The sequence below is a fragment of the Ursus maritimus genome, unplaced genomic scaffold, assembly GCF_017311325.1.
Source record: "Ursus maritimus isolate PB19 unplaced genomic scaffold, ASM1731132v1 scaffold_7, whole genome shotgun sequence".
NCBI classification, from domain to species: Eukaryota; Metazoa; Chordata; class Mammalia; order Carnivora; family Ursidae; genus Ursus; species Ursus maritimus.
This window is the reverse complement of record NW_024426885.1, coordinates 80,690,885-80,717,950: the sequence shown is the minus strand read 5'-3', so window position 1 is coordinate 80,717,950 and position 27,066 is coordinate 80,690,885. Positions and strand designations below refer to the sequence as shown.

Sequence of the window (27,066 nt, the reverse complement as noted above, 5' to 3'; positions counted from 1 at the left end):
GAGACAGAAGTGAGTGTGGCCAGAGAAGCCACGAGAACACCAACGTGGCTGGCTGGTGGCTGGGAGAAGAGGAGAGCGGGAGGGAGCGGGAGGGCTGGGGCCTGGCAGACGGCCTCGATGATCTATTTCTGCGTGGAAAAGCTCTCCCCAAAACAGGGGCTGGCCACAACAGACATGTATTATTCGCGGTTTCCGTGGGCCAGGAATCCCCCTGCTCCTGGGAGCCTCTCCCCTAAGAAATCTCAAGAGGCTGGGGCTCTGGTCTGCACTGAGGTTCCGATGGGGCAGGATGGCAGCTGTGTGCACTGGGAGTGCTGGCAGGACTCGGGGTGGACTGAGGTCTCTCTCAGTTGAGGACCGCATGAACCTCTCCTCGCACAGCCAAAAACATGTCTGCTTCTGCCTCAGAACGAGCAATGTGAGACAAGAGAGAGAGAGAAAGAGGGAAAAGAGGGGAGAACAGGAGAAAGAGTGAGAGAACCATTACTCAAAGTCATTTCCAACTCTTGGAAGTGAGAGCACATGGGATAGAGGTCACTAAGTCCAGTCCACACTCACAGAAGGGAATTACACAAGGATGTGTCCACTAGGAAGTGGGGACTGAAGGGAGCACTCAGGAAAGAAGGGGAAGGCCCCAAAAGGTTCAGTGCCTTGTTCAGAACCCCAGTAGGAAGGTGGAGCAGGTGTGAACCCAGCTGTGTCCTCAAAGTCAGGCCCTGGCTGCACTGGGCTTTCTCAGGGGACTCTGGAAAAGGCTGTGTTAGTAGAACTGGGGTGAGGGTGGGGGGCACTCGGCAGCCTGGACGGGCACTTAGCAGCCCTGTCCACACAGCACCTGGGGCAGAGGGAGCTGGGGCCTCTGCCATGCTGAGTTCACACTTACACAGTTTCTGAATGTAATTCCTCATTGGACAACTGGGAAACAGGCCTACAAAGAGGCAAAACCAAGGACAAATAAAGACTTTCCCCAACAAACAGAAGCTGAGAGAGTGAACTGCCATTACACCTGCCTTACAAGAAATGATGAAAGGCATTCTTTAAGTGGAAATAAAACGATGCAAACTTCACATCATAAAACATGGATATATGTGTAAAATCCACTGTTAAGAATAATTAAACAGAAGTTATATTCCTCAATATTGTGAGGGTACATAATTCACTTAAAAGTCTACTTTAAAAGTTTTTAAAATGTATTATAAATAAGCATAACTGAAATATTTTGCTATTGGATGTATAATATAAAAATATATAAATTATAACATCAATAACCTAAAATGTGAGGAGGGTGGGGAGTAAAAGTGGAAAGTTTAGGAATGCTATCAAAGTTAAACTGTTACCGGCATAAAATAGAGTATCACATACAAAAGATCTTAAGAAAGTATTACATACATGGCAATCCCAAGAAGAACAAAGGTGGAGGCATTACACTTCCTAATTTCAACTATATTATACAGGTATAATCAGAGCACTGTGGTACTGGCATAAAAACAGACACAAAGAAACAAGTGGAACAAAAGGGAACCCAGAATTAAACCTCATACATACAGTCAACTAACATTTGACAAGACAGCCAAGAATACTCAATGGAGAAAAGATAGTCTCTGCCTGAGAAAATTGGATAGTCACATGCAAAAGAATGAAACCAGCTCTCCATCTTAAACCACTCAAAAAATTAACTCAAAATGGATTAAAGGCTTAAATGTAAGCCTGAAACCATAAAACTCTGAGAAGAAAACACAGGGAAAAAGCTTTTGCCATGGGTCCTGGAAACGATACGTTTTATATGACACCTATACCACAAGCAACAAAATCAAAAACAAGTAGGACTACAACAGACTAAAAAGCTTCTGCACAGTGAAAGAAATGATCAACAAAATGGAAATGAAACCTACAGAATTGGAGAAATTATTTGCAAACCACATATCTGATAAGTAAGGGATTAATTTTTAAAATACATAAACAACACAACTCAACAGCCAAAAAAAAAAAAAAAGTAAAAATTGGCAAATAACCTGAATAAACATTTTTACAAAGAAGATACAGAAATGGCTAACAGGCCACCCTCACTATTTATTAGGGAAATGCACATCAAAGTCACCATCTGCTAGAATGGCTACCATTAAAAAAACAAGAGCTAACAGATGCCGGTGAGGATGTGGAGAAAGACCCGTGTGCACTGTTGGTGAGAATAGAAAATGGGCCAGCCACGAAGGAAAAAAGGAGGAAGATTCCTCAAAAACATAAAACTGGAACTACCATATGATTCAGCAATTAAAAATTCAGTATATACCCAGGGGCGACTGGGGGGCTCAGTCAGTTGAGCGTCCAACTCTTGATTTTGGCTCAGATCATGATCTCACGGTTGTGAGATCGAGCCCTGGGTGGGGCCTGATGCTCAGCATGGAGCCTGCCTAAGATTTTCTCTCTCCCTCTGCCCCCCCCCAACTCGTGCTCTCTCTAATAAATAAGTAAAATCTTTTTAAAAAATTAGTATGTATCTAAGAGAAATGAAATCATTGTTCTGAAGAGATGTCTGCAGCCTCATGTTCACTGCAGCAACATATAGAAACTTCACGTCAACCAAGAGATGACTGGTTAAAGAAACGGGGAAGATGTGTGCTTGTGTGTGTGTATATATATATATATACACACACACACACATGCACACACATGGAATACCACTCAGTCATGAAAAAAAAGGAAGTCATGTCATTTTTGACAGCTTGGATGAGGGCATGACGCTAAGTGAGATAAGTTAGAGAAAGACAAATGCTTGCACATAGAATCTAAAATAAGTTAACTCACAGACAAAGAGATCACATGTGTGGTTACCGGAGGCAGGGGTTTGGAGGGGGGAGTCAGGTGAAGGTGGTCATAAGCTGCAAATATCCAGCTACACAATAAATAAGTTCTAAGGATGCAGTGTAAAAAATCAGAACTACAGTTAACAATACTGTATTATAAGGGGGGGTAATCAGAAGGGGGAATGAAGCATGAGAGACTATGGACTCTGAGAAACAAACTGAGGGCTTCAGAGGGGAGGGGGGTGGGGCAATGGGATAGGCTGGTGATGGGTTTGGGGGGGGCATATATTGCATGGTGCACTGGGTGTTATATGCAACTAATGAATCATCGAACTTTACATCAAAAACCAGGGATGTACTGTATGGTGACTAACATAATATAATAAAAAATATTAAAAAAAAAACAATACTGTATTATATATTTGAAAGTTGCTAAAAGAATAGATTGTATTTCATCGCAAGGAAAAGAATTGTAACAATGTGTGTTGAGGAAGGTTAACTAATCTTACGTGGTAACCGTTTTTTAATATGCATATAAATCATTAGGTAGTACATCTAAAACTTACATAATTACATGTCGATTATATCGTAATAAACTGGGGAAAGCACCTGTGACCTAAAATGTTACCACTGTTAGAGCAGCTCCCATGTTGCACTCACATAACCATCTTTGTTATGTGTGTTTTTAAATAATTCTAAATGCAATACAGAATGCCAATCACATCCATTCACTTAACAACACAGTTCTCTTCGTAGAAGGCGGGTAACACTATTCTAATCCTCTTTATTACACGATTTTTAAAAAATCTCTCTAAATGCATTACAGGAATGCGATCACATCCGTTCCTGGAATAACATTCTGGTCAGAGTAGCTCGTGTGGATCACTCAGAGAGCAAATGTTAGCATGTGGGTTTTTAGCCACTTCTCAACGTGCGTTCCACAACAGCATCACACCCCTTACCTTAGATAACACTGTTTCCCCAGCCAGTGGGCAGCACACTTACAAACCTTGTTGTTACGTGTGTGTGTGTGTGTGTTTTAAAGATTCATTTATTTGACAGAGAGAATGAGAGAGCACAAGCAGGGGGAGCAGCAGAAGCTGAGGGAGAAGCAGACTCCCCCTGAGCAGGGAGCCCAACACGGGGCTCGATCCCAGGACCCTGGGATCCTGACCTGAGCCAAAGGCAGATGCTTAACCCACTGAGCCCCTCAGGCGCCCCTTGCGTGTGTTTTAAACACTTCTCTAAATGCGTTATAGGAGAGCAATCATGCCCATTCCCTGAAATAAAACTCCTCTCAAAGTGGCTTCCACATAAAACTCACATAACTATCCTTACTGTGTGTTTGACAGAATGTGGCCAGCATACATTCCCCGGAATAACACTCTCGTCAAGGCAGCTTGCAAGCAGTTCTGTTGTGTGTTTCAGTCTCAGCCTGGCGATAACCAGTGTGGCTGGACCGGCCTGTGTGGTTCTTAGTATGACTGCAAGATACCCTCACCAATAACCATCAGGAAACTTCGAAAAAAAAAAAAAAGAAAGAAAAACCAACAACAGGTTTATTGCTTACAAGTCCTGGAAATTACATACACACCTGAGGCCACACTTCAAGGCTGCAGGTGGGGGCGGGGGGTTAGAGTTCTGCTTTTACTGGAGTCAAGGGTGGGGGCCTAGGGCTTCGTGGGCTCACTTTTTATTGGTAAATGTTAAACATAACAGTGGGAATCTAAAGCATGGGAAGAGAAAAAACAAGTGGCCCAAATGGTCAGTTACCAAAGCAACCAAGATAAACATGGGAGCCCCGGGGGTGGGGTGCAGGCCAGCTCTCTACCTAGTCCTGGGGCTGGCAGTGGAGTGACTTGACAGCCGCCTCGGAAGGGATGCCTTTCCATTCATCTGTCGATAAACACTTGGGTTGTTCCCAAGTCTTCGCTCTTGTAGATAAGACTGCCCCGGACGTGGGCGTGCAGACAGCTTGTTGAAGTTTTGTTTCCTTACGTGTGTTCCCAGAAGTGGAATGGCCTGATTATATGGTAGTCGCATTTGCAATCTTTGTGGAACCTTCATCCTATTTTCCACAATGGCCACACCAAGTTACAGTCCCACCAGCAATGCAAAAGTTTCCCTTTTCCCACAGCCTCGCTAGCACTTTTCTCTTCTTTTTAATTCTTTTTCTTTTTCTCTTCAAATCATTCTAACAAGCAAAAGATGTCTCACTGTGGTTTCCGTTTGCATTTCTCTAGTGATTGGTGATAGTAAGCACCTTTTTCATGTACCTGCTAGCCATTTGATTATCTTCTTTGGAAAAACGTTTCTTTGGATCCTTTGACCATTTAAAAAAATTTTTTTCTGTTGAGTTGCATGAATTCTTTATATCTTTCAAATATTAACCCTTCATCAGATACATGGTTTACAAATATTTTTTTCCCATTCCAAAGATTCTCTTTTTATTTTGTTGATCATTTCTTTTGCTACACAGGGCTTTTCGGTTTGAGACACTCCCACTTGTTTATTTTTTATTGCTTGTGCTTTAGGTCATTATATCAAAAACAATCATCACCAACACCCATGTCAAAGAACTTTTTATCTGTTTTCTTCTAGGCATTCTATGGTTTCTTGTCTTGCATTTAAGTCTTTCATCCATTTTGAGTTCATTTTTGTGGGCAGTGTAATAGAGGGCTTGTTTCATTCTTTGACATGCGAATGTCCAATTCCCCCAGCACTATTTATTGACGAGACTGTTTTCTCCATGGAGTATTCTTGGTTCCCTTGTCAAATATTAGTTGACTGTATTGCATGGGTTTATTTCTGGGCTCTCCATTTATTTCTATCAGTCTGTATGTCTGTTGTATGCCAGCAGCACACTGTTTTGCTAACCTTAGCTCTATAAGATAGCTTGAAATAGGGAAGCGTGAACCTCCCACAGGATTGCTTTTGCTATTCAGGGTCTTCCGTTGTTCCATATAAAATTTTAGGATAATTTTTTTCTACTTCTGTAAAAAACTCCCTTGGAATCTTGATAGGCATTGCACTGAATCTATAGATGGCCTTGGTTAGTATGGAGATTTCAAAAATATTAATTCTCGTATCAATGAATATGGAATGCCTTTCCATTTATTTGTGTTTTCTTCAATTTCTTTCATCAATGTCTTATAGTTTTCAGTGAAGAGACCTCTCATCTCTTTGGTTAAATTTAATCCTGGGTGTTTTACTGTTTTTCATGCTACCGTGTATAGCAGAGCTTTATTTCTGAAAATTTGTTTTTAGTGTATACAAATGCTGCTAATTTTGTATCCTGCAGCTTTCCTGAAATCACTGCTTAGCTCTAACAATATTTTGGTGGAGTCCATAGGATGTTCTCTATATAAAATCATGCCATCTTGCAAATATAGACAGTTTTATTTCTTCTAATCCTATTCTGATACCTTTTATTTCTTTTCCTTACCTAAATGCTCTTCCAGCATTATGCTGAATAGGAGTGGTGACAGGGGACACCCCTGTCTTCTTTTTGATCTTAGAGGGAAAGCTTTCAGACTTTCACCATGGAGAATGATATTAGCTGTGGGCTTGTCATATACAGGCTTTGCTATGTTGAGATGTGTTCCTTCTATAATTAATTTATGAGTTTTTGCCAGGAACAGACGTTAAATTCTGTCAAATGCTTTTTCTGCATCTATTGAGATGATCATGATTTTTTCTTTTGTTCTTTTAATGTGTTTGTATCACCTTTATTGGTTTGCATATGCTAAATCATCCTTGCAGCCCAGGGAAAAATCCCACTTGAACATGGTAAAAGATCCTTTTAAATGGGCTGCTAAATTCAGTTTGTTGGTATTTTGAGAACTTTTGCATCCATATTCATCAGAAATATTGGTCTATGGTATTCTTTTGTTGTAGTGCCCTTTTTTGGCATCAGGGTAATGCTGACCTCATAGAATGAATTAGAAAGCACTCCTTCCTCTTCTGTTTTTTGGAATAGCTTGAGGATAGGTATTGCTTCATTCCAATATGTTTTGGTATGTTCTTTCCATTTTCATTTGTCTCATGTCTCATGTTCATTTTTCTTTTCATTTGTTCTTTCATACACTGATTTTTGAGGGAGTACTATTTAATTTCCATATATTTGTGAGTTTTTCCAATTATCTTCCTGGGCTGTTTTTTTTTTTTTTTTAGTGTGTGTGTGTGTGTGTGTGTGTGTGTGTGTGTGTGTGTGTGTTTAAATTCATGCCATTGTGGTCAGAGAGGATACTTGGTATGATTTCAGTCTTCTTGGATTTGCTAAGACTTGTTTTGTGGACTAACATACGGTCTACCCTAGAAAGGGTTCCATGTGGGCTTGAGAAGAATGCTATTTTGCTGTTGTTGGATAGAAGTCTCTGTATATGTCCATTAGGTCCATTTCGTCTATAGTGATGTTCAAACCTGCTGTTTCCTGGTTGATTCTCTCTCTGGATGATCTATCCTTTTTGAGAGGGGAGTATTTAAGTCCTCTAATATTATTGTATTGCTGTTTATTTTTCCTTTTAACTCTGTTTTACTTTATGTATTCAGTCGCTTTAATGTTGGGTGCATAAATATATACAAATATAACTTCTTGATGGGTTGATGCTTTTACTGTTATATAATGAACTTTTCTCTTTTTACTGTTTTTAAAGTTGATTTTGTCTGATATAAGTATAGCTCCCTCTGCTATTTCTGGTTACCATTTGCATGAAATAATTTTGTCATCCCTTTGCTCTCAGTTTGTATGTGTCTTAATACTAGAGTCCCTTGTAGGCAGCATATTGTGGGATTTTATTGTTTCATCCATTCAACCATTCTATGTCTTTGAAGAAGCCATTTTTACATTAAAGTAAGTACTGATAGATAGGGGCTTACAAATGCCATTTTTTTAAAAAGATTTTATTTATTTATTTGACAGGGAGAGAGGCAGCGAGAGCGGGAACACAGGCAGGGGGAGTGGGAGAGGAAGCAGGCTCCTAGTGGGGGAGCCTGATGTGAGGCTTGTTCCCAGGACTCCGGGATCACACCCTGAGCCGAAGACAGACGCTTAACGACTGAGTCACCCAGGCGCCCCACATATGCCATTTTGTTCATCGTTTTCTGACTCTTTCGTAGATCCACTGTTCCTTGCTTCTTACCCACCTGTGTCTTGATGTCTTTTGGTCAGTATGCTTTGACTTCTTTATCATGTTCTTTTATGTAAATGCTATAGGTTTTTCCTTTGTGGTTCCTTTAAGATATAAAGTATCTTAAAATTGTAACAGTCTACTTTAAACTGATAACAACTTAAATTCAACAGCATTCCTAAGCTTTACACTTTTACTTCTCCTCTCTCACACATTCTCATTATTGATGTTACAGTTTACATACTTTTATATTGTATTCCCAATAAAAGGTTACTGCATTCATGGTTATTTTTACTAAGTTTTTCTTAACTTTTAAACTAGCATTGATAGGGAATTATGCACCACTGCAGAATAAGCCTCAGACCACACACACACACACACACACACACACACACACACACACACACAAAAGAGGCTTGCAGGGCTTGGAGCTGGTCCCCACTTCGCCCAGTCAGGGGAGCTAATATATAGCCACACCCACTACTGAATGTGGATGCCCAGCCCACCTGAGCACCTGAGTGGAGATGATGGCCAGCAGCACTGCCCATCTGCAGGGTGAGGACACCGGCTCCATCTGGCCAGGGAACCAGGGGCACAGTTCTGCCTGACCAGCTCCCCACACAAGAGTTTTGCCAGCCTTGAGGCCTGTTCTGTTGCCCTGCCTGGGCAGGGAAGCTACCCCACTGCTCTGCCTACCACTGAATACAACCTGCAGCTCTTCTCACAGCAGAACAGTGAGCACAGGCAGCTCAATAACCTCACGAACCCCTTACTCTCTGCTCTACAACCCTCATCCACCACCCAGCTCTGTGAGTCGCAAGACAGAACTAAGTGTCAAGTTAGTTCAATAAAACATTTCAGTTGGGCAAGAGACCTTTTCTAGAAGTTTACAGAACACTTCTGCAAACAACTCTGGTGAGAAATAGAACATGTGCCCATCCCAAACACATCTCTGAGACGAGTGTCTTTCATGACTGGCTTAATCCAATCAACCTTTACCTTTGAACCTTCCCAGGCTAAGGTGAAAAACAAGTTAAGGCTCTGCCATCAAGGGAGAAATGAGTGTTGGGTATAAAGAGTCTGTAAAACCCTATCAATTGTTTGAAAGTTAATTTAAGAAATACCAGCTAACACATGCACAGCTCATATTAAACTGCCCCTATGAGCTAGCCACTATTAATGTCCCCATTTTACAGATGACAGTCTGAGTACAGACAGTAATTTGTCTCAAATCTAATAAGTGATAAGAGCCAGACAACATCATAAGAACCCAAGAGACCTGATCTCTAATTCTACAGCCTCCCCTATACTGGGGAAGAAATGAATAAGACAAAATATGTACATACAACATCATAACACAAACGTAGATGGTTCCTGTTATATTAGGGCTTTGCAACTCATACCTAAGTAGATTTCTCATTGGAACATTTCGGCTGGATATTTTCTTCATATAATGGAAAGCAATAGTGTGTTGAACTCAAGTAGTACTCTTCACATCTGCTTTCATTCATTAATTTGATATTGCTTGTTTTTTTAAAGATTTATTTTAGAGAGAAAGAGAGAACATGCATGCACAGGGGGAGGGGGACAGGGGGAGAGAGAATCCATAAGCAGAATCCCTGGCTGAGCAGAGAGCCTGACTTGGGGCTCAATCCCAGGCCCCTGAGATCACAACCTGAGCCGAAACCAAGAGTTGTCTGCCCAACCCACTGAGCCACCCAGGTGCCCTTATTGCTTATTCTGTGTAATTAGTACACAGAATCATTACACCCACTGGTGGATCCTGAGGCAGATAAAACTTCATAAACACAATGTTTGAATTCTTTATTGAAGAATTAATACAAAACACTGGCCATATCCACTTTTATATGCCAGCAAACTGTGAAAGAACACATAGGAGATATGGTAAAACTGTAGGATATTATTTCACTTAACATATATATTGAATAAGATGACTTGGTTAGCTTTTAATAAGGAACACCATTGCTATGTGTCACATGGTAATTTTACATAGTAAACTCACATACATAAGCACTTATTACACATGGGATTCTTCACACACATGTTCACTGCTGTTGTCCTAATTATTCATCTTGTGTCATGTTTTTAAGTGAGATGGGAAGCTGTTGGAGGAATCCAAGCAGATAGTGAACAATGCCAGGCTTTCTGCTTTTATTAAGGAACATTTATACTCAAACATGAATATATATAAATATTCACAATAAATTTTGTAAACTGAATACACCTACAATCAATATTGAGATAAAAAGAGTACCATTAGCACCAGAGGAGCCCCCTTCAGTCAATCTCTGCAACCTACCATCACCCAGGCAATCACCATCCCATCCCAACTTCTAACAGCTTATATGACATCTGCTTGCTTCTTGAATGAAAACACAGCACTTACTATCCTGTGTTGTTTCTTTTGAAGGCATACAATTGGGTTCATTCGTTCCTACTTCTGTAGAAAACAGCACTGAATGAAGAGCACAATTTCTGCGCCCATTTTAGCGACGGTGGCCATTTGTGCTGTTTCTACTTCTTCTGGGCTAGATTACTACTACCATGAATATTGTTTCAGGAAACATGTATTTCTGCTCAATATATGCCTAGAAGTATAATTACACAGCCAAAATTTACATGTATGTTCAGCTTTAGTAGAAAGAGCCCATTTTCCAAAGTGCACAGCTTACATTCCCACCAAACTTGTATTAGTCCCAGCTGCTTCAGCTCTTCATCAATTGGTGTGTTATCACCGTAGCCATTCTGGTGTGCAGTAGTATTACATTTTTGTTAGAAATTTGCTTTTCCATGATGACTAATGAAATTGAGCAACTTTCCACATTTACTGGTCATTTAAATATACTCTGTGAATTATGTTCAATCTGCTATTTTTCTTTTTCTTGCTGATTTGTTGGAGTTCCTTCTATATTCTGTAGAAGGGTCCTTGATTTGAGATACGCATTGCAATTATCTTCTCCCAGTCTGTGGCTGGCTTTTAACACCTATGTTTTTCTGGCTTTTGTTTCTGAACAAACAGCAGTTCTTAATTCTAATGTAGTCGGACTTTATCGATGGTTTTTGCTTCCTGTTTAAGGTGTCTTAGCCAAAGTCATGATGCCCACCTACATTTTCTTCTAAAAGTGTTACTGTATTACCTTTCACATTTAGATGTACAATCCATACGAAACCAGTTTCTGTGTATTGTGTGTGGCTACAGTCAAAATGTTTCTTATGCATACAGAGAGCCGATTAACCCAGCAGCATTTATCAAAAATGCCATCTTTTTATCACAATATTACAGTGTCACCTTTGTCATATATCAATATATTGGGGCCTGTTTCTGGACATTGTTTACATTTGTGCCTATACCACAGTCTTGATACACAGCAATCTAAATCCTGTAGATTTATTTTTCTATTTTCATGTTGTCTTAGCTATGACTAGCCATTGCATCTACATATACATTTTAAATTCAGACTTGCTAATTTCTAATTAGCTGCTAGATGGTGATTAGGGTTGCACTGAATCTACCATTCAATTTGGGGAGGGGGGAATGAGTCTTCAAAGTCATCAACACAGTGAGTATATCTTTCCACTTATTTTGGTCTTTAACATCCCTTAATTTGGCAATGCAGTTTTTGGATATCTAGAACTTACTGTTTTAGGACTATTGTAAACCTAACAGCAATGTAACAGTAAAAGTGCACATCTTGATATAATTTGATAAATACATCTGCATAAGCATCACCACAATGTAGTGAACCTACCCATCACCTGCAGGGATCACTGCCCCTTTACTGCCTGATGTCCACTGACATGAAAACAATTATTTCCTGGATTTGATCTGTTTTCCTTTTCCCTGTGTTTTTAGGCAGGCAGGTAAATCTGGTCTCTGCTACACTATCCTGGGTGAATACAACATTTCTGGTATCACTTAATTTATTTTCTATTTGTAGTTTATATATAGAAACAATTTTTCTACAGTGAGTTTGCTAATTCATTTACTTCTAATAATGTCTCCATAGATTTTTTTCACATCTCTATGCAATGATACCACCTACCAATAATGAGTTGTGCTTCAATCTTCCCAGTTTTATGCCTTAAACTTCTTTTTCCTTTTTGCCTTATGACGAGCTAGAGCCTTCAGTCCTATGTTAAACAGAAGTGGTAACAAGCACTGTTGTCTCACTAATATCAGGAAGAGATATCTTAGTACTTATCTACTTGGTATGATGTTTGCTGTATGTTGGTCTCCTTGTTTTTGACACACTTTCCTTCCATTCCTAGTTTTGTTGTTTTTTAACCACAAATGGGTACAGTTTTATCAAATATGTTTTCTGCATCTATTGAAATAATCAAGTGGCTTCACTTAACTTTTTCTACTCACGTGGTAGGTCAGGTCAATTAACTTTTAAATATTTATTCTGAAATAATTTCACATTTGTAAAAAGTCACAAGCATAATACCAAAAAAACTCCCATATCCCCCTCACTCAGATCCCCCTAAGTGTACTGGACCTCCCCCTTCTGTCCCTTGCATACCTGCATTCACATACACATTATTAAGTCTTTCTCTAAAGCATTAGAAAATAAGCTGCAGATGTGAGGCTCCATTACCCCTACCTACTCCAGTGTGTATCTTCCCCAAAGACACTCATCTATGGAACCACCCACAATCATCCAAGTCAGGAGATAAACATTGATAAACACCACCATCCAATCCATACACTGAATTTTGCCAACTGTTCTAACAATGTCTATTCTTCCTTTTTGTTATTTTAAAATATCTCCAGTCTCAGAATGCCTGGGTGGCTCTGCTGGTTCAGAGTCCGATTCTTGGTTTTGGCTCAGGTCATGATCTCAGGGTCGTGAGATCAAAGCTAGTAGGGCTCCCCACTCGGCAGGAAGTCTGCTTGAAGATCTCTCCCTCTCCCGCTCCCCCTACTCGCCGGCTCACTCTCTAAAATAAATAAATCTTTAAAATATCTCCAGTCTCCTCTAATCTGGAATGGTTTCTCAGTCTTTTTAATGCTCTTCACATTTTTAAACACTATAGGCTTTGCATTCAGTAAAATAACCTTTCAAATGGATTCACCTATTTCCTCCTAAGCAAACGCAGATCACACTTTCTTGGCAAAAATACCACACAAATGATGCTGGCTCTTCTCAGTGCATCCCATCAGGGGGACCTGTCCTACTGCACTGGTGAGGTGGACTTTGATCACCTAATCCTGTTGGTGTCTGCCAGGTTTAATCATAAAATCACCACTTTCACCTTTGCAGCTGATTAGTATTTTGTGGAGAGATATTTGAAGATTATGCCAATATTCTATTCTTCATCAAACCTCTACCCAAAAACTCTAACCTATGCTGGCAACTACCTCGTGAATCAACCACCACTCTGATGACTGCCAAATGGTGTTTTCCTATTTCCATTATTCTCCCTATGATAATGGCATTCTTCTGTAAAGAAAAGCTTTCCCTTCTCCTCCATGAATTTACTCATTTATTTACATCACTATAAATTAATGGATTCCCATTTTATTAAGTCTCTTGCATTCTGATGCTATCATTATTTCGATGGCCAAACTGTCTCAATTTTGGCCAGTGGAACCTATCCAAGATGGGTCTTTTGTCTCCACTATTCTTTGAACCTTTCCTGCCTGGTAAGTAAGATGATTCGAGTTCATCTTGTATTTCTTCCTCTCTCTGACCTGGAATCAGCCATCATTCCAGAGACTTGGTCCCTTTTTTGGTGGAGATCAACATTTAGAAATTAATAACCTGGCACTTGGTGTGCTCACTGCTTATGTGGTGTCATTGTGTGTAGGCCCTCTCAGCAGATAGATCCATAAAGCACGCGCGTGTGCACACGTCCACACACACACACACACATTTCTATGAGTTACATTCCAATCCAACACTCTGGGCTTTTCTAACTTCCCCTTCTCCATTTTTTATCAAATTCTTCCCCAGTCTGGCTCTCATCATCCTCAACACATTTTCTCCTTCGCTCAGTGTTAAATATTTCGGCCATGCTGATCGCCTCTTCCAGCTGCCCTCAATGCTCCTGATGCAAGTGTGCACCTCACCACAATACTTTTCTAATCCCTCAAGCCAGGCCTGTTCTGACTTCCACTCTAGGAAGGGAAGGGAGGAAAGAAATACAGAAAGCACAAGGGAGAAAGGAGAATATTAGAGGAAGGAGAACTGGCCACACTAATTTCATTTTAAATATTAAATCCTTTGACTCCTCTAATAAACATTACTTGGTCCGTGGATTGACTGGATTTTTATTAGGATTATGCACCTTAATTCATAAAATATTGGTAACTTCACTTTCCTGAAATGTCTTTTACAGGTTTTGGTGTCAAGGTTGTCCTGAGCTCACAAATGAATTAGAAAAGTTCCATCTTCCTTTCTCTGGAGAAGTTCGTAAAAGCTTGGTATCATTTTCTTCTTAAATATTTGGAATAACTGCAGTGAAGCCATCTGTTCTTAGAGTTTTCTTTCTGGGCAGTTTAGTTTGCTTTTTAATTTCAAATACCAGGCATCGTTTGCAGTTGCAATAAGGTATAATCCACCTCTGGTATGACCTTGCTTTTACTGATAGCACGCTATGCTCTGCAAGGGCCCATCCTACAGGCAGGTCCCAAATTCTAATCATTTTTTTCTCAGTACTGAAATCTTTCAGCTTCGCTTTTCAGGTTCCTGCCCTGTGCTGAGTCAGTCTTCTAAAAATTTCTTGAAAAACTGACCTCTAATGTTTAAGAATTTTTCACTCCAGGCTTGACTGCCAAAAGTTCCGCTGGCTTCTAGTTTCCACCCTCCTGCAGAGTTTCAGCTCCACCTGAGCCACACTCAGTACTCAGGTTCCTCCCCGAGCCCAGAACTGGCAAGTGCTCCCAGGAGAAACAGCTGCATTTCCCCCTGTACTTTCTATGATCCACTCCTCTCCTGAATTCTACCTCTAGTCCTCTTTGCTTCTGCAGCCATAGGCTGCATTCAAATAGATGCTTTTTGTGGTATCTTTCTAGTTGTTCTCAGTTAGTACACTGATATGCTGCAAGCTACTATAACCTACCCAGTAGTATTATCTGCTTGTGCGTTTTTAAAGCTTTATATTTATTTATTTATTTATTTATTTATTTATTTACTCATTCATTCATTCATTTTATTTGTTTTTTAAAAGATTTTATTTATTTGACAGACAGAGACAGCCAGTGAGAGAGGGAACACAAGCAGGGGGAGTGGGAGAGGAAGAAGCAGGCTTCCAGTGGAGGAGTCTGATGCAGGGCTCAATCCCAGAACACTGGGATCACGCCCTGAGGTGAAGGCAGACACTTAACGACTGAGCCACCCAGGCACCCCTAAAGCTTTACATTTAAGAACACATTTTCATATATAAATGTTTCATTTTTTGGAAATTGTTACATATAAAAGGTGGTAAGTATGTGGAGAACCAGAGCTGGGTACAGTAAGTCTCTCACAACAGGATGACACTTGTCGGGACAGAGACCACCTATGCTCCACACTCACTTCCACTACATTCACTAAGCTGCACGCACAGCAACTCACCCTTCCCCTCTGATCCACTATTCCAGGATGAGCCACTCAAAATCAGTCTGTTCCAGAATCACTAACATCCCGCTGGCAAGCTCCTCCTACCTGTGTCACCAGCTCCAAAATCTTTTACCTGGACATCAGAAAGTACTGTGGATGGTTCCTCTTGCTAAAAGTCTTCTCTTGCTCTGCATATGCCTGAGGAGTAAACCTCTGATATGCTTACAACTGCTGGTCCCAGTGTGGTGTGTTTTCACAGCTAATACCTTAAACATCCTGGGTATCTTTATTAGAAAAGGTGGGGCAAAAATAGTAATACCTTCAACAGAGGGGAACAACAGACCTGGCAATGGGCCAAAGTGTATCTTAACAAAAATAAAATGCTATTTCTAAATGAAAACATTCTCCATATTTCCTAAATTGCTAGAAACCCTTCAATTCAAAATCTCTGATGTATAAGCTTAGAGTTTAACTTAAAGCTTAAAATAAACATATTTATTTTCTCTAGTAACTTCCAACATCCACCAGATGCTACTTTAAGCACTTAGCACAAATCTAATAAAATATCACCTCATCGTACATGCTTTCCTATAGTTTCCTATAATTTGTGCATTTTCTAAAATCTGTGGATAAAGTCTTCTCTAGCCTATGAATGCTGACAGAGGTTTCTAACTTACGTGTTTTCTTTGATGTTTAGTGAGAAGTGGCTTTGGGCAAAAGGTTCCCTACATTCATTCACCAATAGGTTTCCACACTGAGTTTTCTGATATACTGCATGGTTCAAATTCCAGGACAAAAGTTTTCTATATTCCGCAGCTTCAAATCATTCTCTCCCTTCTATAAGGTCTCTGCTACATTGTGAGACGGACTTTAGACCAAAGATGTTTTCAAAATCATTGTATCAATGGATTTTTCTCCCCTTTTGTGTTTTTTCTATAAACTCTTGACTTCACCCAGAGTGATTTCCCTCATTTATTACATTTATAGGGTTTCTCCCCAAATGTGTTCGTTGATGTACAGTGAGTTTAGACTTCACATAGAATGACTTTCCACAAACATTACATTCATAGGGTTTTTCCCCCGTGTGTGTTCTATGATGTGCAATGAGTTTTGACTTTACACAGAATGATTTTCCACATTCATTACATTCATAAGGTTTCTGTCTTATGTGAGTTCTCTGATGAACAATTAGAGCTGACTTCTGACGGAAATTTTTTCCACATTCATTACATCCAAAAGGTTTCTCCCCTGTGTGTCTTCTCTGATGTTCTGTGAAACCCGAGTAATAGCAGAAAAATTTTCCACATTCAATACATTCATAGGGTTTCTCACCTGTGTGAGTTCTCAGATGTTTGGTAAGGGTTGACTTCTCAGAGAAGGATTTCCCACATTCGTTACATTCATAAGGTTTTTCCCCTGTGTGAGTTCTTTGATGTTTAATGAGGTCTGATTTTCTGAGAAAGGCCTTCCTACATTCGTGACATTCATAGGGCTTCTCCCCTGTGTGTGTTTTTTGATGTACAGTAAGGACTGACTTAAATGTGAAGGCTTTCCCACATTCACGACATTCATATGGTTTCTCCCCTGTGTGTGTTCTCCGATGTTGAGTGAGGGTAGACTTTTCACTGAAGGATTTTCCACATTCCTGACATTCAAAAGGTTTCTCCCCTGTGTGAATTCTCTGGTGTTTAATGAGGTCTGAATTCTTGTAGAAAGTTTTCCCACATTCATGACATTCACAAGATTTTTCTCCTGTGTGTGTTCTCTGATGTCTTGTATGGGCTGACTTCTGGGTGAAGGTTTTTCCACACTCATGACATTCATAAGGTTTTTCTCCTGTGTGTGTTCTCTGCTGTACACCAAAGACTAACTTTTCACTGAAAAACGCTCCACATTCATTATATTCAAGTATATTGTCAACTGAGTGGGTTCTCCGAATTGGAATGAGGTTTGACTTCTGGCTGAAAGGCTGAACACTCTGATGCTCAAAGAGAATGCATTCCTCAAAGAAATTTTCTCTACATTCATTAAATTCACAGTGATTCTCTCTTGGATGTGTTCTCTGATGAGCAATGAGAGATGACATATCACAGAAGATCTTCCCACATTCACTGTATTCACAGGTATTCTTTCCTGTGTAAGCTTTCTTATGTACAACAAAGAGTGAATTCTCATGGAAAGCTTTCCTACATTCACTGTATTCAAAAGGTTGCTCCAAAATTTGAATTTTCTGATGGTGAACCAAATCTTCATTAAGGTGGAGGCCATTCCCATTTTTATTATATTCATAAGGTTTCTCTTCAGAATGAATTCTTTCATACTTATTATGGAGCCAATTTCTACCTTTGTTAAACTCATTGAACTTCTTCCTTGAATAGTTCCTACTCTTAATTAATTCTGAAATATAAATAGAGTAACAAGGAAGATTAGTTGACAAGGATATTTAGGAGAAACAGAATTAGTAAGGATTTAGGGAGCGGACAAGCCTAGTTCATTATCTCCTCATGTCTTGACTATGACAACAGTATACACACTTCCAGGCTCATCTCTTTTCCCTTCTACACAATAGCAACAAATCAAATTTCTAAGAACTCTAATTCAAAAGGGAATAGTGTGTGTATGTATATAAATATATATATATATATGCATATATATATGTGCATTTTATCTCTGCATAACATGAAACCTACAATTCTTTTTTTTTTTAATAATGATTTTTTATTATATTATGTTAGTCACCATACAGTACATCCCCGGTTTCCAATGTAAGGCTCCATGATTCATTAGTTGTGTATAACACCCAGTGCACCATGCAATACGTGCCCTCCTTACTACCCATCACCGGCCTATCCCATTCCCCCACCCCCCTCCCCTCTGAGGCCCTCAGTTTGTTTCTCATAGTCCATAGTCTCTCATGTTTCATTCTGCCTTCTGATTACCCCCCCTTTCTTTATCCCTTTCTTCCCCTACCAATCATCCTAGTTCTTATGTTCCATAGATGAGAGAAATCATGATAGTTGTCTTTCTCTGCTTGACTTATTTCACTTAGCATTATCTCCAGTGCCGCCATGTTGTAGCAAATGTTGAGAACTCGTCTCTTCTGAGAGCTGAGTAATATTCCATTGTATATATGGGACCACAACTTCTTAATCCAGTCATCTGTTGAAGGGCATTCGGCTCCTTCCACAATTTAGCTATTGTGGACATTGCGTTAGAACATTGGGGTGCATATGGCCCTTCTCTTTACTACGTCTGTATCTTTGGGGTAAACACACAGTAGTGCAATGGCTGGATCATAGGGTAGTCTAATTTTTAACTTTTGGACCTCCACACTGCGCTAGAGTGGCTGCAAATACCACTTGCATTCCCACCAACAATGTAGAGGGATCCCCTCTTCTCCACATCCTCTCCAACAATTGTTGTTTCTTGCCTTGTCTATTTTTGCCATTCTAACTGGCATAAGGTGGTATCTCAGTGTGGTTTGGATTTGAATTACCTTGATGGCTAATGATTTTGAACATTTTTTCATGTGTCTGTTAGCCATTTGTATGTCTTCATTGGAAAAGTGTCTGTTCATATCCTCTGCCCATTTTTTGATTTGTTTATTTGTTTCTCGTATTGAGTTTGAGAAGTTTTTTGTAGATCTTGGATACCAGTCCTTTATCTGTAGTGTCATTTCCAAATATATTCTCCCATTCCGTGGGTGCCTCTTGTTTTCTGACTGTTTCCTTGGCTGTGCAGAAACTTTTAATCTTGATGAAGTCCCATAAATTCATTTTATCTTTTGTTTCTCTTGCCTTTGGGGATGTGTCATGAAAAGATTGCTTTGGCATGTCGTAGAGGTTGCTGCCTATGTTCTCCTCTCTAGAATTTTGATGGATTCCTGTCTCACATCGAGGTCTTTCATCCATTTGGAGTTTATTTTTTGTGTATGGTGAGATAGTGGTCAGTTTCATTCTTTTTGCATGTAGCTGTCCAATTTTTCCGCACCATTTATTGAAGAGACTGTCTTTTTCCCACCGGATGTTTTTTCCGGCTTTATCAAATATTAGTTGCCCAATGAGCCGAGGGTCCATTCTGGGTCTTCTATTCTGTTCATTGGTCTCTGTGTCTTTTTGTGCCAGCACTAGCGTTGTCTTTGTGATCGTCAGCTTTGTAGTACAGCTCGAAATCCGGCATTGTGATGCCCCCAGCTTTGTTTTTCCTTTTCAACAGTTCCTTAGAGATTCAATGGGGCCTTTCTGGTTCCATACAAATTTAAGGACTATTTGTTCCAGTTCTTTGAAAAATGTCCTCGGTATTTTGATCGGGACAGACTTGAAAGTGTAGATTGTCTCTGGGTAGCATGGACATTTTAACTATGTTAATTCTTCCGATCCAGAGCATGGAATATCTTTCCATCTTTTTATGTCTTCCTCAATGTCTTTCAAGAGTGATTATAGTTTCTGAATCGATCCTTTACGTCTCTGGTTAAGTTAATTCCAGCAGGTAACGTATGGTTTTGGTGCTATTGTAAATGGGATGGATTCCTAATTTCTCTTTCTTCGGTCTCGGGTTGCGCTGGCAGAAATGCAACTGATTTCTGAGCATTGATTTTGTATCCCGCCACGCTACTGAATTGCTCTATAACTTCTAATAGTTGGGAGTGGCTTCTTTTGGGTTTTCCATATAGAGTATCATGTCATCTGCGAGAGAGACATTTTGACTTCTTCTTTGCCGATTTGAATACCTTTTGATCCCTTTTTGTCGTCTGATTGCTGTTGCAAGGACTTCTAGTACTATGTTGAATAATAAGGCGAGTGCATCCTTGTCGTGCCTTCTGATCTTAAGGGAAAAGCTTCCAGCTTTTCCCATTGAGAATAATATTTGCAGTAGGTCTTTCATAGATGGCTTTTATGATATTGAGAAATGTACCTTCTATTCCTACACTCTGAAGGGTTTTAATCAGGAAAGGATGCTGTATTTTGTCAAATGCTTTTTCAGCATCAATTGAGAGGATCATATGGTTCCTGAGTCTTTTATTGTTGATATGATGTATCACGCTGATTGATTTGCGAATATTGAACCAACTTGCATCCCAGGGTATGAATCCCACTTGATCGTGGTGGATAATCCTTTTAATGAACTGCGGATTCTATTAGCAAGTATCTTGTTGAGGATTTTGGCGTCCATATTCATTATTAGGAAATCGGTCTGTAATTCTCCTTTTGAGGGGGTCTTTGCCCGGTTTGGGGATCAAGGTAATATTCCTCATAGAATGAGTTTGGTAGCTTTCCTTCTCTGTTTCTATTTTTGAATAGCTTTAGGAGAATAGGTATTATTTCTTCTTTGAATGTTTGGTAGAATTCCCCAGGAAACCATCCGGGCCTGGAGTTTTGTTATTTGGAAGGTGGTTTATCACTGACTCAATCTTCATAATTAATTGGCCTGTTTAAGGAATCAATTCTTCCGGTTTCAATCTTGGTAGTTTATAGGTTTCCAGGAAGGATTCCATCTCTTCCAGATTGCTTAGTTTATTGGCATATAGCTGTTGGATAAAAATTTCTAATAATCCTTCCAATTTCAATGGTGCTCGCTGTGACCTCTCCTTTTTCATTCATAATTTTAATAATCTGGGTCCTTTCTCTTTTCTTTTGGATAAGTCTTGCCAGTGGTCTGTCAATTTTATTGATTCTCTCAAAGAACCAGCTTCTAGTCCTGTTGATCTGCTCTACTGTATACTTTTGGTTTCTGCTTGATTGATTTCAGCTCTAATTTTGGTCAACTGCTTCCTCGTGCGTGGATTAGACCTGTCCCTCTGTTGCCGTTCCACTTCTTGAGGTGAGAATATAAAACTGCATTTTAGATTTTTCTATTCTTTTGAGTGAGGCTTGGATGGCTATGTATTCCTTTAGGACTGCCTTTGCAGTATCCCATAGGTTTTGGACTGTTGTATTTTCATTCTCATTGGCTCCCATAAATTGTTTAATTTGATTTTTATCCGACGTGTTTCATTCCTGAGCAGGATGGTTCTTAGTCTCCAAGTGTTTGAGTTTCTTCCAAATTTTTCCTTGTGGTTGTATCTCAATTTCAGAGCCGTGGTCTGAGAATATGTAGGGATAATTTCAATCTTTTGGTATCGGTTGAGACCTGTTTTGTGTCCCAGAACATGGTCTATTCTTGAGAATGTTCCATGGGCATTAGAATAGAATGAGTATTCTTTTGGTTCTGGAGTGTAGTGTTCTATATATATCTATGAGGTCCAACTCGTCGAGTATGGCATTCAAAGCCTTTTGATTCTTTGCTTAGTTTTTGCCAGGGTGTTCTATTTCTGAGAGTGGGATGTTGAGGTCCCCCTACTATTAATGATTATTTTTATCTATATGTCTCTTTATTCTGGTTAAGAGTTGGCTTGTGTATCTTGCTGCTCCCTGTTGGGGGATATATATTTATAATTGTCATATCCACTTGTTTAATACTTCCTTTAAGAACAATATAGTGAGTCCTTCTGCGTCTCTAACTATAGTCCTGTAGGTTTAAAATCCAATTTATCTGATATGAGAATTGCTACCCCAGCTTTCTTTTGAGGTCCATTTGTGTGAAAGATGGTACTCCATCCCCTTACTCTCAGTCTGAATGCATCTTTGGGTTCGAAATGAGTCTCTTGTAGACAGCAAATGGATGGGTCATTTCTTTTTATCCAATCTGCAACCCTGTGGCTTTTTATGGGAGAATTTATGGCATTAACATTAAGACTGAGTACTGAGAGATATGATTTTAATGATGCCATGTTGCCAGTAAAGTCTTTGTTTCTATAGATTGTGACTTTCTGTTCTGTATCACTCTTGGGGCCTTTTTACTTTTATAGAACCCCCTAATATCTCCTGTAGGGCTGGTTTCGTGGTTAATCGAAATTGGTTAGTGACTGGCGATTCTGAAATGTTCTTTATTTCTCCATCAATTCTGAATGACAGCCTTGCTGGATAAAGGATACTTGGCTGCATATTTTTCTCTGAAAGAGCTTTAAATATGCTCCCCCAACCCTTTCTTCTCATTCCAGGTCTGTGTAGACAGGTCTGACGTAATTCTGATGCCTTTGCCTTGGTATGTAGAAATTTCTTTGCCCTGGCCGCTTTCAATACTGTATCCTTGGATCTAATATTTGCAAATGCACTATGACGTGACGTCGCGTAGGTTTGTCGGCTGAGTTCTGGGAGGGGTCCTCTGCCTCTTGGACCCGAATGTTTGTTTCTCGCTAGGTTAGGGAAGTTTTCAGCTACAATTTGTTCAAATATCTCTTTTAGACTCCTGTTTTCTCCCCACCCTCGGGATGCCGATGATTCTAACATTGGATCGCTTTCATTGAGTCAGTAATCTCCTGTAACCTACATTCGTAAGGCATGGATTTTTTTAAGACCATCTTCTATTTTCATTTTTCCTCTATTAACCCATCCTCCAATTCACTAACCGATTCCTCTGCTTCTGTGACCCTGGCGTCAGAGCTCTAGTTTTGCCTGCATTTGGCTCATAGAATTTTTAATTTCTGTCAGATTCGCCTTCTCTCTGTCCTTAGGGATTCTATATTCTCAGTAACCTTTTCGTTATACTTTTTTCAATTCTACTCATCATTTTGACCATCGTTACCTGAATTCCATTTGATAATTTGGTTACATCCATATCCATTATTTCTGTGGCAGAGGCCAGACTCAATTTCTTTCTGGGCTTCTCCTTCTTGTCATTCTGATGAGGAGAGGTTGCAGGGTTGTCCAGAGCCCAAATTATTGACTGTGTCCCAGGCTGTGCCCCTTGTTTTATAGGGATCTTAGATATGTGGGCTTCTTCTTTAAAGATTTTATTTATTTATTTATCTGAGAGAGAGAGACAGTCAGCAAGAACGGGAACAGAAGCAGGGGAGTGGGAGAGGAAGAAGCAGGCTCCCAGTGGAGGAGCCCGATGAGGGACTCCTTTCCGGAACGCCGGGATCACGCCGTAAGCTGGAGACAGGCGCTCACGACTGCAAGCTACCACCCAGGCGCCCCGGGTTGTGGGCTTCTTGATTTTTCAGCCTCCCTTCTGTGTTCTGGGGGAGGGGCCCGCCGCGCCGATACTCAGGCAACCCTGTTTGACCCTGTTTGGGTAGAGTCTCCGTGTCCCCTGCGAGGGGGGATGGGGATGGGCACGCTGTGAGCCGGTATTTCCAGGCTTTTGTTCTCTGGCGGCTTTCCCTGGCAGTCTGCTGTACCTCTTCTGAGAGTCAGAGCAGCAGCGGCCAAGTTTCAGCCTCTGTCTCAGATCAGAGGGATTGCGGCCTGTTCTCCACTGATGTTCTGGCCACTTTAACTCTGTTTCTGTTGGTGCTGCTCAACCCTGCAGCATCCCGGGATGTGCGCCCCACACCCGGCATCCCAGCCCTCACTTCCAGGGCCGGCGCATCTCTGTCCTTTGTGTTTCTAACGCCGCCAGCCACCAGCCGCCCTGCACGCTCCCGGATCTCCCGGTCTCAGTCTATGCCCGGTGAGTACACTGGGATTCCGGAGTTCCGTGAGAAGCCTGGTGGCGCGCGCACCCAGTTCAGGGTCTCAGTCTGCTGTTTCGCGGGTGCCGACCTCGAGTCCACCCGCTCCCCTGTGCAGGTGGCCCGCCAGCCTCCAGCCGCCCCGCGTGCGCTCCGGGAGCTCCCGGTCTCAGTCTGGATCCCGTGAGCACACCGGGATTCCGGTGTTCCACGAGATGCCTGGTGGCGCGAGCTCCTGGCTCACCAGTCTCAGTCCGCTCTCTTGAGGGTGCTGTCCATGAGTCCGCTCGCTCCCCCGTGCAGGTGGTTGCCACTTCCCGGCGCCCGAACGTGGCGGCTCCCTCCCCCTTCCATTTATCTTCCGATATCTGTGCGTGGTTTCACGGCTCCCCTCTTCGTACCTCAATACTCAGCGCTGGAGATGTTCATTTGTAGAGATCCAGATGTATCTTCCTGCGTCTCAGGCTGATTCCGTGGTTATTTAGACTGGTCTGGTACCTATCCAGCTCGACTCAGGGGACCGGCTGAAAAAGGGGTCCCCTACTCCTCCGCCATCTTAACTCGATCCCCCGAAACCTACAATTCTAAACCTGATCCTGGAACTTTCATTTACCCGTACCTTAATATTTTTTGGTTATGCACTCCTGTGTTTATAACAGCATTATTTCTAGTAGTCAAATTATGAAGGCAGCCCTAGTGTCCATCAATTGACAAATGGATAAAGAAGATACACACACACACAATGCAATATTATTCAGCCATAAAAAAGAATGAAATCTTGCCATTTGCAATGACATCAATGGAGCTAGAGAATATAATGCTAAATGAAATAAGTCAGTCAGAGAAAGTCAAATATCATATGAATTCACTCATGTGGAATTTAAGAAGCAAAACAAATGACCAAAGGGAAAAAGAAAGAGAGAGAAACCAAGCAACAGACTCTTAACTATAGAGAACAAATGGATGGTTACCAGAGGGGACGTGGGGGGGATGGGTGAAATAGATGATGGGGATTAAGTAGTGCACTTGTCCTGATAAGCACTGAATGATTAAAATAAAAAGTTTTTAAAAAGCCTGTTTGTATAATTTACTTTAACACAAACATGAACTACACTGCTATAACAATGTTTTTGTTAAACACTGAATTTTTAAATCTTTCATGCAGCTCTGATTTTCATTCAACTATGTTTCTGGCAGCTATAACTCTACCTATGATTATCTTTCAACACTCTGAATAGATATTAAGTCAATGGTATTTAACAAATGGTTTTTATCAGAATTAACTGGAGAGCTTTACCAAACACAAGTTTTTAGGCATCATACTGAAATATTAAGTGGTTTAATGTCTGTACTTTTAAAAACACTCCTGTAAAAACCAGCAACTATGGTAAAATGCTAATGAAAGATTCAAAAAAGCATATAAAGAATAATATATTTAATATTTACGATATTAATAAATGTTAGTTTTATTATGAAAATAAATATTTAAATGTTATTAACAAAACTGTGTAAATCACATCAAATGTGTCCTGTTCCTCTTAGGACTTGATGTGTGTGTATGAGGGGGATGACACAGGGTTGACTTTCATGTTCCAGGATAACTTTAAAATGAGCATGTGTTATTTCGGGTAAGAAGAAATAAGAACGATAACACAGATATGATTTTTCAGTCTCTGTGTCAATGTCTATCTGACAAATCAGAATCTAATGCCTGAAGACCTGGCATGTAAGTTTACAAAGAATTTGTGGTAATGACTTTCTGAATTATTATGAAAATCTGGCTCTATGTGGCTCCATTCAAGCAAAATCGTTAATAATGTGTAATTCTAGATTATCAAGGAGTGAAACTGAGACCTTTCTCTTTGTAAAATCAAAATCCGGGGCGGGGTAAAATACTATTGCCTAATTATATGACCAGGAATTAACTTCTTGATGGACAGACATGGATGGAGAAGTGAGCTAAAGTATTCAATGAGCTTGTCTTGGCAAAGGAAACTTGGGATAAACATTATAAAACATATGTAATGAGAACAAGAAGCCATTACTTGATGTCAGGCACTGTTTCCACACCCTTTGTTGTTTCGGTTTCTCATTTATAACTTCTATATTTTCAGCATTATCTTTTCTACATCTGTTTTTCCAAATTGTGTTTTGATTACTGCAGTGATTTTATTCTTTTTTTTCCCCAATTATTTCCTGTGATATAACACAGCTCATAATACATCTTCCTGTGGTCTTACTATCTCTTTCAGAATCTCTTATTTGCCTATTTTATGTTCATGCATACCCAAAGCCATTATTTCATTGTTAATTTATATTAAAAACTAGTTAACAATATTCAGGCATTACATGACAACATTTTTCAGGTGAATTACCACTTGCTTGTCCTGTCTTCTCCTGTTTCTTGTAATAATTTTGAATATATCTTGTGATGGCTGTTATTACTTTTTTTAATTCCTGAACACTGAAGGAGGTGGGTTTTTCCTGATCCAGTTATTTTCTCATCCAGCTTTCCTACGGGGTGAACTGAGAACCGTATTCCAAACTGGCAGGAATGTTTAAAAAGGGCACTGCATGCTCTCCTCAATCTTTACTACTCTTCAACTGAGACACGTCCTTCTAGTTTTTTCAAGTATAAAGTCTTTTTCATTTTCTCCCACTTCACAGATGGACTGCAGCTTTCCAACACAGCTTGTGCCTATGAGTCCTCATTCCACTCCATCCCTCTGCTTCTCAGGAAGAAACCCAGTAGAGAGATCTACCACCACACTGAAAGTCCTTCCTGCTGTTCTAAAAGATTAGGTTTGACAATCTGAGGTTCCACCTTCGAAAGTAGCAGCTCTGAAATCCGCAGCTTGGCACACACCTTCACTGCTATTGGCAACCCTTCCCCTTGTTTTGTTGTTGAGAGTTAAACTTTCTGCTAGTTTTTTTTTTTTTAATGATTTTTTATTATATTATGTTAGTCACCATACAGTACATCCCCGGTTTCCGATGTAAGGCTCGATGATTCATTAGTTGTGTATAACACCCAGTGCACCATGCAATACGTGCCCTCCTTACTACCCATCACC

General features: G+C 40.3%; 1 protein-coding gene across 14 annotated transcripts in view; it reads right to left on the bottom strand.

The window, feature by feature from the left end:
- The window catches only part of LOC103661954 (zinc finger protein 37A-like), a 79,386-nt gene that overhangs the window by 34,263 nt on the left and 18,057 nt on the right, over positions 1 to 27,066 (bottom strand). Inside the window, exon 6 of one of the 14 annotated variants that reach the window (XM_040624768.1) lies at positions 7,789 to 8,037. The exons of 11 other annotated variants lie outside the window; for them this stretch is intronic. In XM_040624768.1, coding sequence (XP_040480702.1) covers positions 8,003 to 8,037 — 35 coding nt within the window. In that variant the 3' untranslated portion in view covers positions 7,789 to 8,002. Of the gene's footprint in view, positions 1 to 7,788; positions 8,038 to 9,742; positions 10,057 to 15,237; positions 17,896 to 27,066 lie in introns of those variants that run through there. 2 more of the 14 variants (XM_040624769.1, XM_008689632.2) reach the window with 2 other exon arrangements.